This window comes from Stegodyphus dumicola, chromosome 3 (assembly GCF_044657685.1).
Source record: "Stegodyphus dumicola isolate Sdum_Otavi_A_Nest chromosome 3, ASM4465768v1".
Taxonomy (NCBI): Eukaryota; Metazoa; Arthropoda; class Arachnida; order Araneae; family Eresidae; genus Stegodyphus; species Stegodyphus dumicola.
In genome coordinates, this window is record NC_140770.1 from 6,793,649 (window position 1) to 6,812,145 (window position 18,497).

Below are 18,497 nucleotides of genomic sequence, written 5' to 3' on the forward strand. Positions count from 1 at the left end.
GGGGCTCAGCCAAATGGCGCAACAAAAAACAGAGAGGAACAGCCCGTCAGCATCTTCACTCATACCTTATCGAATTTATATGGCGCCGAGCTCAAGCTGTTAATGGCGAAGACGGTTTTCAATCAGTGCTAAAAGCAATAGCCAAAAGATTTCCGCCGAAAAAATAATTCTGCAACTTATTCAAATTCGAAACCGGAAGGGTTTAATTGCTATTTTATATTTTAAAACAAAATAATATAAAAAACTGTATTAAAAATTATCTGTAATTAATAAATGTAAAATTTATTTCTATTCATACTTTTTTACTCAAACTTACAAATCGCGCCAACCTGGTTGCGATAATACGTAAGTACCCATAAAACTCAATATTTATGGCAGTATACGCAGCAATAAACCACGTTCACGTAAGTCCTTATCTGGCATTTATTTCGAATAGCGTTCATTGTAAATATAAACTTCCAGTTACAAAAATGTTTTAAATGATGAAAGATTCCTGCTTTCACATTTTTAAACTTAAAAACAACCGATGTGGACACCACACGTTAAATTATACACATTTTTCGCCGCATTTCATTTAAACTTATTTCCTCGAACTTACTAATTTAATTCAACAGCTAAAAAAGTTTAAAAAAAACAATTTTTACTATTAAAATTAAAATTTCTAATCAAAAACTACCAGTTCAATAGGCCGAAATGGGTTCTGAAAATTTAAAAATATTCGCTTGATTTTCTCCTTTCGATTTTCGGACTATTAAAATGCACAAAACCAAAAGTGAGGGAAAATAATTGAAGTGCAATGACCGGAGAAAAGCGTCAAAAATTCGATTTCGTAAACCCTGGGAAGTTAATTTCATTTAAGATTCTTAAATTTAGCTTTGCCAAAACATGCAACTTGACAACTTTGTTTGTAAGCGCGACATACGGTTGCGAAATTAAAGGTGACGTTGAAGAAGAGAACATCATCCATGCTAAGGGTAGAAAAAAAATGACATCGAGATTCCATCAATCATTAGTTGCAACTTACATAATGGAGTTTGGTGTCGTTACGTTCTGGATAGTGTAGCAGAAGATGCTGGTACATTTTCCTCGCTTCTTCATATCTCTCGGAAGCAAAATACAGCATGCCAAGGTTGTCCATAATTTGCGGGTCTTCTTCAATGTCCAAAGCCCTAGGGAAAGAAATATACAAAATGTCACTCAACCATGTCATGAGTATTCATTTAGGGAGTTATGACTCACTTAATAAGCTTTTTAGGACATAGCAGATACAATCACAGACAAAGTATCTTTTCATCGCGAAATAAAAAATCTGATGTGGACACTGCATGTTTTACGTACGCATTTTGTACGACATATTAACTTACACACGTTTTTTAGTTGCACTTCGTTTCAATCGATTAATCGAGGCAAGTTGAAACTCAAAAATTGCAAATTTTGAAATTTAATATCCCAGTCAATTTTGAAATTTAATATCCCAGTCAAACTTTTGGTGTTTCTATTTTTTATTAACGAGTATCTTAAATATAAGTATTCCTTAATATAAGTATAGGAACTACTTGCATTAAGGCTTCCTGTACTTATATATTGGCTTTCCTAAATATACGTATAAGAACCAGGAGACCCCATTGAACGTTAGATTTCGTTATTTGGAGAATGTATTTGTAATAATAAAATTCCGTAGTCAAGAATACACTTAAAATTCTAACTGTATGTTCTTTTCATTTTTAATGGCGACGTTCTCTTATTTGAAAGTACGTGGAATTAAATCCACAGCCCCGTAGTCAAGTTGTTTTTCCCGCCTTTTCTACACGTACAGTTATAGAATATTCTGGAAATATTTAAAGCGAACTGGATTGGCTGACGTCATTTCTTTGAAGCTCCACCTTTCCAGAGGCTATAAAAGGACTCGTAAAGGAATATCGAAGGCTTTTTCTTAAATGTCACGATGCAGTAAACATCATAAAAAAACGTTATTAGTAGTTCTTTTTTAGTTACTCCGGATATCTGATTTTGTAACTGCTATTTCTCCTGACCAATAATAAACGGATCCTGTTTTTAAACTTATCGTCTGATAATTTAAGCTACGATTACATTTATGATTCTTCAACAATCTATTTATTCCTCACAAAAGCTAGTACATCACATATATATATATTTTAATTTGGCATTGCCAAAACATGAATATTTGACATTTATAACTGGAAATAATGTCTGTCGAAGACCGACATTACGAAAATAAAGGCTGGGTAAAAGGGGTGGGTCTATATATAGAGATAGATAGATAGATAGATATGTGTACATACCTTCAGTACTGCCGACTGCAATACAGAAGGGAGGCGCACGGCCAGATGGTATAGCAATCCCATACATAAAATTTTACCGCTCTACGGCTGTACGGTTTGTTTAACGCAAGATACGTACATACGTCTGACGTGACGAAAAGATCCATCTTAAATCCATTTTACAACCCGTTTCGTAATAGAGTTTTTTATTCTGTCCGTATGCACAGACGCCACGCCAAAAAATAGTTAAAATGAATTCGCGTGTAGAAACATTACGTTATTTCGAAGAGAAGAGATGCGAAAAACCAGCAATGCCCTCACCGGGACTCGGACCTCTCGAATACGTGCCGAGTGTGCTGGTCATTACACCACGAAGGCATGCTAGGAAAAGGCGAGAGAACTAACCTATACAGGAAAGGATCAAAATGGATATTTCTGTCGAATTATGATACTCTTCGCGTTTACAAAACTTCCGATATATCCCTTCCGGCTGATCGTTTGTAAATAAAATATAATTTGTTTACAAACTCCATAGTTCAGTTTTAATTATAAATATTTTTTATCATTCTAATCTCCCGTACAAATAACAATGAACACTACGCTCGCTCATTCTTCAGTCAATCATGGTTTCGAACCCACAACACAGCAGCATAGCTTAAGTGTTGCCATTTACTTCTTTAAAAATAATACATAGCGATTACAGTGGGTGACTGAATCCTTTTATTGAAAGCTACTTCTGTATGGAAAAAGGTTTATGTTTCCTTAATTATAGCAAAGCACACTAGGCCTATCTGCCTAAGAGGAGGGATGCCTTCGCGGATGACTTACTAAGGAAAACTGGCTCGTATACATGTTACACATGTTACACATGGGGAAAACCACGAAAACGTCCATACAGCCAGCCCGTTCGCGGGGATTCGAACCTCGGACCGAACTACCAGTGTTCAGCGACTTTACCGCTCGGCCGCTGGTGGGCCTAAAATTACATTAAAAGGTGTAGGACGGAACTGGAAAGTTTGTTCGCTGCATTCGGCGATTTCATTTTAAGTCGGGTTCGTGTTGCGAGATTCGAATTTAAATCTGTAGGCCAGTTTCTGCTTACCCGACCCCGTCAGTGGGTAGTACTACTTGCAACTGCATTCTGCCGAAAAAATGTCTAATGTAAACACCGAATAACGAATCAACATCAAGTTTATTGTAAAACTTAAGAAATCATCCACGGAGGAAACGTCAAATGTTAACCAAGGCTTATGGAGATGAAACTTGCACGTGTGTTTGAATAGCATAAGCGGTTTTCAGGGAGAAAGCACAGTGTGGAAGATGATGAACGTGCTGGTCTCCCCCTTGGGCACCCAGCCCGCCATCATGATTGAATGGGTTTCCAGTGTTCACACTGTTAATCAACACTACCACATTGGAGTACTAAAAAGATTTCACGAAAATATTTAGAAGAAAAAGGTCATAGTTGTGGAGTGACGGAAGGCTGTTGTACCAGGACAATGCCCCCCGCTCACACGGCCCTATCTGCCAAGCAGTTTCTGACAAGAAAAACATTACTGTGATGGGGAATCCTCCATATTCACCTGATTTGGCTCCATGCGACTATTTTTTATTGTCTAAAGTTAAATCTTACTTAAAGGGAACCCATTTTACCTCAGACGGAGAGGTTCAGGCAAAAACGGAGAATCTCCTGAAAGTCCTTCCAAAAACCTTCGTTCCAGAACTGTTACCAGCAATGGCAGCACCGAATGCAGAAGTGTGTAAATGCTGAACAGACTGATTTGAAAGTGATAATGTCACGGGAAACTGGTTCTATAATTACAATGATCTATTGAACCAGTCTTTTTCTTTGTGTCACACCTTGTTCATCAAATACAAAGAATGCCATAGGATGTCCTAAGATTTGCTTACTGAGTTCTCATTCTCATTGATTGGAAATCACACCTGTTTTGCATAGAATTTGTATAGACCAGAGAGAGAAAAGTAGATTTGAACTTGGGGGGGGGGGGAGAAAAGAAACGTAAAAGTGTTTCTGCTTCCGAGTAAAATGAGGATCCTAAACGTAGATGATTTTAAAAGTCAGCAATTGTTTCGTTAAAACTTGCAAAATTTCTGCAAGTTTCAACCACCAAAAAATACGAAGAAGGTTTCGTTACACGATATTCACAATGTTCATTATATCGGTTTTTATACATTCGACAGTTCGCTTTAGCCGTATGAAATAACGAATGGAACCAAGAGAATTCGTTCGTTATATCCGGTGTTTCGTTACAAGTGATTGTTCCAAAATAAATACATAAAAATGAAATTACATTTTTAAGTGACTAGCTGTTTGTCTTTCTATTTGCTAACACTTTATTTCGGATAACACTGCAAAATGCTATCCTGCGCTTTCTTACGGAAAACATCCATGTTTAAGGGGGCTAATAAGACCTTAAACCCCTTATGAGCTTCGAATTATGTGACTGTTGCAAGAATTGAGATATTTATTTATTTGAAACGTAATTACATCCAACCTTTAACAGCTGACTACATAATATAGCTGCTTTGGAAACTAGCAACCACAAAGTTTGTGTTGCCACAAATAGTTTTGTAATTTAATCAGCTTTCTCACAAACGTTTTCGTCATTTTTCCACCTTGCGCGCATGATATTTTAAAAATGGTTAATGGTACATACTTGAAATCGGATGGAATTCTTTATATGGGCACTATTTTCTAACTGAATCAAAAATCTGATGAATATTTTAATATTAAAAAATTTTACGCACGAAAACATTACAGATTTTTTTAATAAAATACATTTTATAAACTCAACTCCAAATAAAATAAGAATTTAACATCAAATCCTCAGGTTTTTTGGTTTACAGTAGTTTCCAAATGTTATAAAAGCTATATATAAACTATAGAATTAAATAATGCAACAGATAATTTTAAACTGTGCGCGCAAGGTGAAAACATGACGACAGTTTTCGTCACAAAGCGGATTAAATTATAAAAATATTTGTGGCAACACAAACTTTCTGATTACGATTTCAGAAAGCAGCTATATTATGTAGTCAGCTGTAAAAAGTTGGAAGTAATTGCTTTTAAAATAAATAAGTTATCCCAATTCTTGCAACAGTCACGTATTCGAAGATCATAAGGGGTTTAAGGTGTTGGAGCCCCCTTAACATGTCTATGAGTACACACATGTGCTATCAAAATCAAATGAATGCAATAATTTTGGAATACTCTTCAAAATTTTCTTCGTCGCTCGCCCTTTAACCGACGTAAATAGAACCGTCGCGAAAACTTTTAATTACAAAAACATCTGCTCGAGCAGCACGGTTATATCTTCTTGGCCCCGAAATGTTTGGTAAGACAAAAAAATAAATTAACATTTCGCTTAGAGGAAAAGCAGACATTACAGGATGAAGATGTTTCTCCGCGGGAAACAAACTTTTAAAGAGCGAAAAGTGGCGGGATAGTAATAATTAAGTTAGAAAGCTGCTTCTTCTCTCACCAGATGATGATTATTACCTTCTCCGCAAATATTTTGGTTTGTTGTGTCTCAGAGAGATTATATTTTGTAGCTGTTTCCTGTTGTTTTATTTCTTAAAAAGGGGGGGTCTCTCAAACTGTGTCATAAACAGTCATCATTCCTCGGAGACTGCATTTTTCATTTGTTTCCATTCTTGGCAAACTGCTAAAAAATTGTCTCGGTGTAGTTTCACATTTTGCGCTTTCTTCAGAAAAATAATTAAGCAACCGATGATGGTGCTTTTCATTGATATCGACTGCTATCATTAGCGCAAAAGTCATGCGTAAGATAAATTAATTGCTTGAAAATTATGACATTTGAGTTTAAAACGAAAGGATGGAAGTTAAATAATAATAATGAGAAGAAGAAATGGATTAAATAGAAAATATTGATAAATATGAAGAAAAAATAAAAATGAAAAAAAGAAAATCTTTACTGCGCAGAAAATGCAAAGGCATTTAAAATAGCGGGTTCATCACACAAGAACATCTGTTTCATGTCAATCTAGTCACATTATTAACCAATTGAAAAACAAATCTGAAAGGTTTTAGATTTTAAGGGGACTCCTACACCTTAAAACCCATAAGATCTTCGAATAGGTGACTGTTGCAAGAATTGGAATAACTTATTTATTTTAAAAGCAATTACTTCAAAATTTTTACAGCTGACTACATAATATAGCTGCTTTCTGAAATAGTCATCAGAAAGTTTGGGTTGCCACAAATAATTTTATAATTTAATCCGCTTTGTGACAACATTTTTCGTCATTTTTCCACCTTGCGCGCACAGTTTAAAATATTCTGTTGCATAATTTAATTCCATATTTAATATATAGCTTTTATAACATTTGGAAACTACTATGAACATAAAATTCTAAAAATTTCTTGTTAAATTTTTATTTAATTTGGAGTTGAGGTTATAAAATGTATTTTATTAAAAAAATCTGTAATGTTTTCGTCCATAAAATTTTTCAGTATTAAAATATTTATCATACTTTTGGTTGAGTTAGAAAATAGTGCCCATATAAAGAATTCCATCCAATTTCAAGTATGTACCATTAGCCATTTTTAAAATATCATGCGCGCAAGGTGGAAACATCGCGAAATATTTTGTCACAAAGAGGATTAAATTACAAAAATATTTGTTGCAGCACAAACTTTCTGGTTACTAGTTTCCAAAGCAGCTGTATTATGTAGTCAGTTGTAAGAGGGTGGAAGTAAGTGCTTTTAAAATAAATAAAATATCCCAATTCTTGCAACAGTCACATATTTGAAGATTATGAGGGGTTTAAGGTGTGTGAGCCCGCTTAAGTTACGTCCAAAGGGGTGTTTGGTAATGTTTTGTGTGTTACCTTCTTAAATACCATATTCTTTGCACTTAAACCATAAAATTAAGTTCAACAGCAATGTCGCAAAATAATTTTAAAATGAGCCTATCTTTTCCGATACACAGTTCCGCGAGCTGTAGCTAAAACGCTTTACCCCCCCCCCGTGGAGTGTTGCCATTGCTCGCTTTTAAATCGTCTAGATTGTTAATGAAACATTCGTTAAAGTTGTACAAAATATAAAATCGATAATAAAACAAATTCCAAATTTCGGCTTTCAAATGCCCATATTCGCAGTAGGATTACGTCATTCGAAATTGAATGGCTCTATGTACCGTTGTTTGATCACAGTGCGAGAAACATACATATATTTCTGCAGATTCTTCATTATTCAATTTCTTCAAGTATAATACAGGGCGATAGAATTTGGTGGCAAGGATTTGAAAAGTGGTACAGCCTTTTGATGTTTTAAATGCAAAATCGCAAAACGAAAACAATATTCTTTCAAAGTCGAAGCCCGTTTAGACTGATAAACAAAATGTAAAAACAAAAAATATTGGACATAAAGAAAATTTAATAAAGAGAAATAATGGAAATGGAATAACTAAAAATGGAAAAACATGGAATAAATAATAACAACGGAATAATAAGAAAAAAAGGGAAAATAAACATAAAAGTATAATCGTGAAGAATAAATCAAATAAACGGGGAAAAACGGGAATTAAGGAAATGAAGTAAAGGAAAACAGCGGAAGTGGAATAAATGCAAAAAAATAATAATAATACATGGAAAATATAGGATATAGCTAACAGTAATAATTAAATAATAAGAATAACAATAAGAAAAATGGAATAAACGGAAAATAATATTAAATAATAACAAAAATAAATGAAAAAAATGAAGGAAATGAAATAGAAATTGAATTAATGGAAAAATATGGAAGAACTGAAAGGGGAAAAAAAAGAATATATGGAAAAATATGGAATGAATAATAATAACGAGAAGAAATATAAGGTTAGGTTAAAAATAATAATGATAATAAACAATAAGAATAAGAATGAATGGAAATTATAATGGAAATGTAATAAAGGAAAATAATGGTTGGGCAAAGTTATTTATAAATGCGGTTATTTATTAATGTTATTTACAATTTATAGATCCATTCGATAAACCCAAGGACGTACTGTTCAGTAAAAACTACTTCCTACAAACTCTACGTATCCAACAATATAATACGGGTGGTTCAAAAATGGAAACAGGAGTTGGAAGTGCATGTGTTGTATTAACAAATTCAAATGAAAAATAAATACTCAAAGGAAGCTTAACAAATAGAGGATGGAATAACGAATAGAATAAAGGAAGCTTAGAATAACAAAAAGAAAAATGGAATAAACGGAAAATAAAATACGTTTTCATGCACGTACAGACGCCACGAAAAAAATATTTCTTCTGAATCAATTTTAAATCAGTTTTATAATTCGTTTGGGGAAGAGTCGATTATTCTGTCTTTACGTACAGATGTAAAGCAAAATGATCATTAAATTGCATTCTATAGCGGTCAAGATGGATATTTCCGTTGAAATGCGATACTCGAAAATTTTCGTTATTACAATATTTCGTGCAAGTAACAACAAAGAGTAAAGTAAATAAAACAAAGGATAAATCAACTGGTTAACCTTACTCTTGTCTCCCTTAACAATGAAAATTTCATCGATAATTCAGTCAAAGAATTTGAAAGGAGTGAAACGGTTGGCATGTGGGCTTCATTCAGTAATAGCTCTTTAGGCTCCTTACTGGGTCGTTTTACTGGTACATCCGTTTACTCCTAGTAGGCATCCTTAACCACAACTGTTCGTAATGGAAATAAATTCTTCCATCTAAAAATTATTACGTACTTAAATGAAATTACTTCTTCCGTCTTCTCTTTTTTTTTATCGGAGACGTAGAAAATAACAGTTTGAATCCGATGATGAAAAGTCGTTACATTTTGCAGCAGACGAATGGCAACGAAAATAAAATTAGATCCGGAGAAAGGTTAAATTTTCCGACACGTCCACGCAGTGGAGACGCATACCCAAAACAATGTCTTTCCGAAACTGCGATAGATTTCTAAAATAAAAACTTCGAGACATGGCAATTACTTGTGCAAAAATGGAAGAATTATTATCAATATTTGCGAATGTTCCAGGCAATGATAATAAAAAAAAATTTCCAACAAAATAATAACCTTCCAAAAATAAAGCGGAGAAATAATAATGACTTCCTTGCCATTAAAACCTTGGGCGTTGATATAAATTATTTCTCTTCGCCAGATGGCAACGAAATGAATATTTCGATCGCGTTTTTTAAATGGCTAATTAAATTTCTCATTCAATCAAAGAGCCAAGTTTATTATTATTCTCTTTTTTTTTTTTTTTTTTTTTGCGGGGTAGGATCTCATTGATTATTTCTTCTTTAAAATCGAGGCCTGTGCTTCCGTAATCAGCAACGTGGAAAATTGCATCTCGCTTTGGAAGAAGGAAAAGAAAACTAAAATGTAATCTGCAAAGAAACTGATGACGTGTGGGCTTCATCCAATAAAGGAAGAACACCGCTGTTGAAATTTGAAAGCGAAATTGCTTTAAAGCCCATCATAACCGGAAATTCTTCAACGGCACATCTGTGATAAATCCTAAGCGCGGCATAAATGAAATAAATGAGATTTCCGAACGAGTGACAGAGGCAGATGTTATATTCCATAACTAAACAGTACGTTTCGCTATATTATTCTGTTTAAAAAATATGATGTGTACACCACATGACTTCCTTGCACGGAATATTAAATTATACGCATTTTTTTCTTGAATTTCAATTAAATTGATTGGATTGAATTAAATCTACTTCGTCGACAGCGCACAAATCACAATAGATTAAATGCACTCTTTAAAATTCACTATATTTGTTTACTATAACGACACTCTGAATGCACAAAATTTATATCATTTGAAGGATTATCGTTGCCACATCCTCTATTCAAATACTATAATAAAGCTAAAACGATGTATGACAGAAATTAAGCAAACAAAACAAAAAAGAAACAGTTTTTCACAGACGATTCAGTATTTCTCATTCATTTAATTCCGTTCTCACTTCGCGACAAGGCAAAAATATATAAAAAGTCAAAATATCTGTATTAAAAATTACGAAGTAAATCTTCAACACTTATTTCCTCGAAAACATTCCAGAAAGGATTAAGCATGATTTAATTCGCAATAATAAATGAAGGCGTTATTTTTGTGTTGCGAAGCTTAGTCTCTCTAGATTGGCAACAAATCTATAATTCTGCTGTTTCAAATGTAAACAAATATGTCCGCCATGTTATTCAAAACTTAAGGATTAACAGCACTTAAACAGCTTTTAAATTTCTGGTAATTGTACAAATATTGCTTGCAGATTTACTAAAGATATAAAAACCGTAACCGGAAGATAAGAACAACATAATTCAATCATTTTCAAAGCAAAAAATGCACAATTTACAAACATAAGAGTAAAGAAACTGAGATCACTGAGCCGGGTAACAGAGTGAATATATACATATATAAATATATTTATATATGTTTGGTGCGGCCGATTGCAACCTAAATACGAGGTGCACATCTACATGTCATAGCAGTCCTATATACAAAATTTCAACGTTCTGAGGCTACTCGTTTTTGAGTTATGCGAGATACGTACGTACGTACATACGTTCGTACAGACGCCACGAAAAATTCTCTTCAGAATTTATTTTAAAGCAGTTTTATAATTTTTTTGGAGGAAACGAGTCTTTTATTCTGTCCTTACGTATAGATGTCATGCAAAAACATCGGTAAATTGCATTCTATATCGGTCAAAATGGATATTTTCGTTGAAATATGCTGCTTGAAACTTTTCGCGATTACAATACTTCCTTTTTATTTCGTACAAGGAAGTAAACAGGAACCATAAATTAGAAAGACAAAAAAATCAAAATCTCATTTTATTTAACCTGCTTGAAAACTAATCTGTGGTTAATTTCGAGATAATAATTGTTACCTTTAACCATTGCTATTCTCTCCTAACACCTGCTACATTGATTTCATGGTTACAAAGGGAAGATTCAACAATATTTATAAAGAATTTTTTCCTTCAATATAGCTACAGAGGGTGAAATTCTAATTCTTGAGACAGAAATCGTATAGAATTTATACTTAATCTAAACAACCCGATAAGGGTCAACTTTCATCCTCTAAAAGAAGCATTAGCGGTATAACCCCTAGCTCATGCGATTCACTGCTACCTCTTTACCCTGAAGTTTAAACATTTCGATACTTTCATCATAGCGTCAGTTTTGAAAGGAGCTCTCTTTCTTACACCTCGGTCGAAAAATTTGAACAAAATTAGACAAACAGCATCATCAAAAAATTAATGTAAAAAATTTTCATTTCCTAAAAGGCAAATCATCTTTAATGCCGCAAGGCTAAATGACCTGTCGACTAACTGTCCGTGTCGGCTAAGTGTCCTTGTCGGCTAAACGTCTTGTCGGCTAAATGGTGTCGGTTAAGTGTCCCGTCGGCTAAGTGTCCGCGACCGATCTGGAAGCCCAAATTTGGAATTTGAAATTTATCTTATCATCTATTTCATATTTTGTAAAACTTTAACGAATTTTTGATTAAATAACTCAACGAATTAAAAGCGAGCAATGGCAACACTGTACAGAGAAAAAAAAAACTTTTTTATCTTCAGCGCGCGGAACTGTGTATCGGAAATTGTAAATATAGGCTCATTTTAAAATTATTTTGCGATAGTTCTATTGAACTGAATTGTATGTTTTAAGAGCGAAGAACATGATATTTAATAAATAAAGGTAACACAAAAAACGTTAAAAAAAACGCTCCTTTGGACATAATTTAAAACCTGAAACCTTTCAGAATTTTTTTAAAACAGTTTTAAATGTATTATTTAATTATCCGAGAGTCCGTTATAGTTGTGTAAAATAACATAAAAGCTCTAGGAGAGGGCCAAAAGGTTTGTTCGTTATAGCTTGTTAAAATAGGTAGTTCGTTATAGTTTGTTAAAATATTAAATCTAAAGGAAATTGGACGGGTCTAAAAAGGATCGGTTGTATAATCGGCAGGACTTTTTATATTTCGTTTCCATACGCATCAGCCCAGTCTCTCATTTTGTGAACGTGCCCCGCGCCAGAGACATTTCTTAACCGCATCTCATTTGCTTCTCACTTAAACTTTGCCCGGGGCAGATTCTAGTAGCTTCCCCGGAATTTCCACTGGCTATATGCAAATAGAAGGAAAGTTACATTTTGTTGATGGGGGTAAGGCTCCATGCCAAGATCTGAATTTCTCCCCGAGTTTTCTTAAGATAATTATATCCTGCCCTCCGTCTTCCTTGTTTGACTTATCGTTGTTAACTAAACTCGAGGAACTGCGATGAGTCGAGTCGAGTCGAGGCAATAATGCCGTGGAAGGTGGAACTCTTGTTTCCAAATCGTTAATTCGTCGACAAGGAAAATGCCTCGATTCGATATCGTCGTGGTCTATTGCATCTTGGTGAAACTTTGTCGGTGATTGGTCGGGATGATGAATGAATAGCTGTGAGGACGTTTGGAGACCCAAATAATTTAACTCTTTGATAAATCTTACATGCTTGGTTTGCGTCCGTGCTCGCAGCATTAAATGAATGCGCAGTCGCAAACTGTTTCGTTTCTGAAATAAATTAATACCGTCCTTCTTCGCGTATTTTCCCTCTAGCTTCTGAAGATTTTGTCCTTTCCCCTACTTTACACAATTTTCCCCTCTGAAAGCTTCTATAACAGCTATAAATATTATTAAAATATTGTAGTTTAAATAATTTAAATAGATGAACACTAAGGTATTTGTGAATGGCATTATTTGAAACCAGGCTCGAGTGCCACGTGCGACTCTCGCACGAAGATTGTAATTTATTTTTAAATGTTAGAATTCGTTTTTTTTTTTTTTTTTCTTGTTTTGTATGTCGCCATTTTGAGTGCCAAATAAAGTTCTTTCTGTGTTCCATCATTGCAGTTGCTTCATATTGCCAAACACGTGTCACACTATTTTATTTGTAAATTGTATTTCCTTCATTATATTTACTCTGCGTATTTAAGCTGGATTAGCATTTTTGCATTAGCGTTTCGACCATTATTATCTGAAATGTATTTACTTCTTCGTTCAGCTTCCCGGACGTGGCAAGTGTTCTCGCCAACTTTCCAAATGTGCGATTTCACCTTACTTCTTTTATTTACGTTGACGCTTATTTACATATGTGTTGTATCTTTCGAAATACAAGTATTTTGTTTGACCCCCTTCGTTCCTCCGATCTATGTACCTCTTGGGAAATGCACCCAACACACATTCATGCGAGGTGCCTCTGGGGGTTTACAAGCTAAGCAGCATCGAAACGTATCAGGCTCAATTATCGTCCTATATCGGCTCAGTAATGGTCAGATATTGTTATGAATTCTTGTGGGAATGTACGCTTCTTTTAAAGAAATAATATTATGATAGTTACCTGTACTTTATCCACCACTACTTTTTATTTGATATGTTCTTACCGTAACCTCATTCTTCAGGAATTAAATTACTTTAATAATTTTCCTTTTTCGATTTTCAGACCATAAAAAAAGAAAAATCAAGTGAGGAAATGCGGTAATAGTTAAAGAGGTTTTATGGTTAAATTGTTGTTCTGTATGTTTGTTCACTTAAATCAGAGATTCCCAACAGTTTGTTTACATCAAAGCATTTTAAAAGAATGGTTCCCTTCATCGACCTACTGATATCTTATCTATCTCTTTCTCTTTATATAAAGAATGTGTGTTTGTCCGCTAATAATTCAGTCACTACTATAGCTATCGTCACAAATTTTCTACAATTCTTTTCTGGGTCAGGGAAAAGGTAGACGTCCACTTTTTTTCCAAAAATGTATCTAAAAATAAGAGATATTAATTAAAAACTCAGAAAAACGATCATTTTCGCCCTCCTTTTTTCCAGTGGTAACAGTCTCGCAAGCTGGAGATGAAAATCTGCTTTATTCCGAAAGTTGTTGCCACTGCTCGCTTTCAAATACTACAGTTCGTTAATAAAAAATTTCTAAGCTTTAGGATGAAGTTGAAAAAGCATTGCCAAACATTAAATGAAAACATAAAATTGCCAAACATTAAATAAAAACATTAAATGCCAAACATTAAATTCCGATTCCAAAAATTCATGGGAAACCATTTCGACTGTTCCAAATCTTAGTACGACTTTAATCAGCCGAGATATTAGTTAAAAAACTCCGGAAACACTAATTTTCGCACTCATTTTTCCGAGTGGCAACAGTCTCGCGAGCTGGAGATAAAAATGCTTTATTTCGAAAAGTGTTGCCACTGCTCGCTTTCAAATCATATAGTTTTTTAATCAAAAATGTGTAAGCTTCACAAAATCTGTATATAAGGAAGAATGTGTTATTGATTATTATATTATATTATAAGGAAGAATGTGTTATTGATAAGGAATAATGTATTATTCGCATTATTGATTTCTGATTAATTATGATAAATTTTTTGCCACATTGAATTGAATAAATTGAATTTAGGTGAAATATTGGATGGAACTTCAGTTTTACAACCATATGATTAGAAAGACAAAACTCATTAAAACCTGTATACCAACATTGCTGATATAATGAGGGAGAATTAGTTTATTTTACTATGGACATTTTTTATGTGGATTCCATATCGCATCAGACTGAAAAATGTATAACTATGAATCGTATTTTTTGCATCGTTATTAGAGAAGGATTACAGCGGTCTCGTTCTCTCTGTTATTAGATGCATCACTTTCAATCTAACTTAAATGCACATCGAGTACTTCTGTACGTTTGTTTCTAAAATAGAACAGCAGAAGTCGCAAACGTAAATTGCGAGCCGGATTTTTTTATTTAAAGAAAATGAAAATTTTTTATTAACAAAGTACAAAATATTTTAAATAAGTTTTAAATTTCGCTTACTAAATCAGATTCAAAGTATATGTAAACAATAATAACACTGTAAAGGGAAATTCAAATTATCGATTTTCCGTTCGAAATCAAAAGTTTGATAACCAGCAAGACATTTTTAATGGTTATTCAAATTTACCGAGAAGCTAAATATTAAATTTTCAAACTGATATTTACTTAAAACATTTCTTACGTGTCTCATTAATCATTCAATAATACTTTAATTTAAACTCAAAATAAACCAGTTAGGTGATCTTTGTAGGTTTTTTACAGAAATATTTCCTAGTGTGAGACAAAACTCGAGAATAAATTATGAAAACCTGGTCTCTTATTAAATTTGTCATCGAGACCTAGATAAAAATACATATATGTGTATGCAAATTGTTTCTTACAACAGTGATGGCTTTCCGATACCCTTAACCCTTTCCGGCACACTACCTTTTAAAGTCGGAGTTTTGATTAAAAAAAAGGTAGGCAGTCTAATTAGGCCTAGAGGGGTACAAAAGTAAAATTTTGTGAAGATAGCACTTATCGTTTTAATTCTGTGGCACACTGATTGAATAGAGCTTCAAAAAGAGAGCTGAAACGAGCATTGTTATTAATGAACTGACCGATGAGATGCGGAGAAACAAAGAATACAGACTCTCAATTGTCCTAAGTTATCGGTGAGCCCGGTGTGGGCACACCTAAGGTTCGCCGTTTGATTTTAGGCAAGATTTCAAGGTAAAAATTTAAAACTAATGTAGAATAAGGATATTAGCATACAGCCAAAGCAATAACATAGAAATTTCTTTTTAAACAATTCCTTTTATAACCTAAAAAAATCTGGAACATTTCTTTGAAAAATGAGGGTCTTAAAAAACTAAACATGGCCTAAATATATGGACTGGTTTATGTTGAGCTGCCATCTACTATAAATAAAGAAAGTTCAGAGTAACCTATAGTAACCTAGAAATCTTTTTTCATTCAATCTTTCTGCGCGTGCAGAACGAAAATTTTAGGTGCGTTCAAACCGGACACAGTGTGCCGCAAAGGGTTAAACCTCGAAGCGTTATGGAACAATTGCCAAAAATTAACGTAATCTTTTCTTATTTACTTCCAATTTTGGTAAAATTCGTTTCACATATGAATTTAGTCCCAAAAAAATTATTATTCTTAGTGCAAGAATTCATAAATGGGCTTATTACTCCAAAGGAGCAATTTGCCCTTAAGGGCTATTAATTTCGTTTTGGCATTTGCCTTGATTAACTACAAGCGTTGTTTCACTTTTCAAGTTGTTGCCACGCAATTTTATCGCATTGTATTATATTTCAATATATTAAATAATGAATAATCTGCATAATCTCGCACTGGGATAAAACAACGGTGCCTAGAAATATCCAATTTTGAATTACGTAATCCTCTTGCGGATAGAGGCATGTGGAAGTCCAAATTTGAAATTCGAATCTGTTTTATTATCGATTTCATATTTTGGAAAACTTTAACTAATTTTTGATTAGCAAACTCAACGATTTAAAAGCGATAGGCTCATTTTAAAATTATTTTGCGACATTACTGTTGAATTGATTTTATGGTTTAAGTGCGAAGAACATGATACTGAATAAATAAAGGTAACACACAAAACCTTAAATGTAAAAAAAAGTCCTTTTGGACGTAATTTAATAACCGAAATCTTTCAGATTTTTTCATTTATTTATTTTTGACAGAACTACGAGTAAAAGTTAACAAAAACTGAACCTTCAAATCTCTGAATAAGCTTGATTCCCCCCATTTATAGATTTTTTGGTGAGTTATTCACGTTCGTTTTTGATAGTAATGAAAGTAATGTCGATTCAGACCTCAAACTGAAAACTTGAAATCTTTGCAAAACGGTAGTTGCAAAAAGGTACATAAAGTAAGTGCATTCGGAAGCCGCATTACTGTGGTCCCAAGGGCCCTTGCGTCTACCTAAATAGTTTCACATAAATAACGTAAGGATGATTGTTAGTGTAAAAATATGAGCAAAGGTTTTGAAACAAATGATTTATTAGAATCCTATTTTATAACCTTGTAGCATATGCGTTATGTGCAAAATTTACGACAAATTCAGTTTTTAATGTACATTTTTCGCATATCGAAGCTGAGACATCTAAAAGTCATTTCTATTCCTTCTTCCTACCCTTCCCCGCATCATGGAATGTGCCAACAGGAAGTCATTTAACTTTTTTTTTAAACCTGGGCGTTTGTGCTACGTGGCAGCTTTTTCATAAAAGTTACGACATGCGTGTGGTCGTGTTTTAAAATTCGGAAAATATTTTTTCTCAATTATTTTGTAATTTTATATTATTAATTGCCGTGTATTATTTTAATTTGAATACATTTGGCTCTAACTTTTATATCGGTTTCCATGGCAAAAAAAATATGTGCAGCTGATTTTGCTCGGATTCCTGAAGAATTATCTGATGAAGAAAAGGAACACAAGGTGGTGTGGTGTATTTAATTATGGCAAAGCACACTAGGGCATCTGCCTAAGGGAAGAGATGCCTTCGTGGAGGACTTTATAAGGGAAACTGACTCGTATACATGTTACACATAGGGAAACCCACGAAAACACCCATGTAGCCAGCCCGTTTTCGGGATTCGAACCTCGGACCGAATTACCAGTGTTCAGCGACTTTGCCGCTCGGCCGCTGGTGGGTTAAGGAACACAAGGAAACCTTTGGATGGGAGAACGATAGCGATTTCCATTCCTTATTTTCTTTTATTTCTATTTTTTTAGAAATAAATAAAAACATTAAAGTTAGTTTAAAGTGCGTTTTTGTAACCACTAAAAAGTAAATTTCCTTGCAGAAGTAAGTAACGCTGAACTTACTTTTTTTCCTACCAAGGTGTTTTCCTTTTTTATTGTCTATACTTGTCTTTGATGAACATTAAAATTAGCTTCGATTTTAAAATATAATTATTAAATAATAAATTTAAAATTTTCTACAATAAAATACATCATTGCATTTCCATCTCACTAACATAAAAACTTAAAAATAATTTACTTATATTTGAATTTTATATCATATTTATTTTGTAGTAATAATAAGATTTATATTTTATTTCTTAACACATTTGTTATCAACATGCACTCATTTCTGTCGTTTTTCGTGCCCAAAACCGTAAAATAACGAATGTCGTAAAAAGTACGACGCACGCGTGCTCATGTAAAATTGCCAAGCGCGCGTGCTGGAAGGTTAATTTTTGCATTATTACTACTTTTTATTTTACACAAATGTAAATTTTACACAAAAGTAAATTAATTTTCAGAAATCAAAAGTCACATATTCTAACTGCGCGAAAGCTCAATTTCTGCGCTTGAAATACTGACGTAAT

At 33.6% G+C, this 18,497-nt stretch overlaps 1 protein-coding gene across 1 annotated transcript in view; it reads right to left on the reverse strand.

Moving 5' to 3' along the window:
- Positions 1–18,497, reverse strand: part of LOC118196746 (protein O-mannosyl-transferase TMTC1-like) — an 848,849-nt gene that overhangs the window by 47,042 nt on the left and 783,310 nt on the right. The window contains exon 14 of the mRNA XM_085812306.1: positions 1,025–1,169. Within this exon, the coding sequence (XP_085668432.1) occupies positions 1,025–1,169 (145 nt within the window). The remainder of the gene's footprint in view (positions 1–1,024; positions 1,170–18,497) is intronic.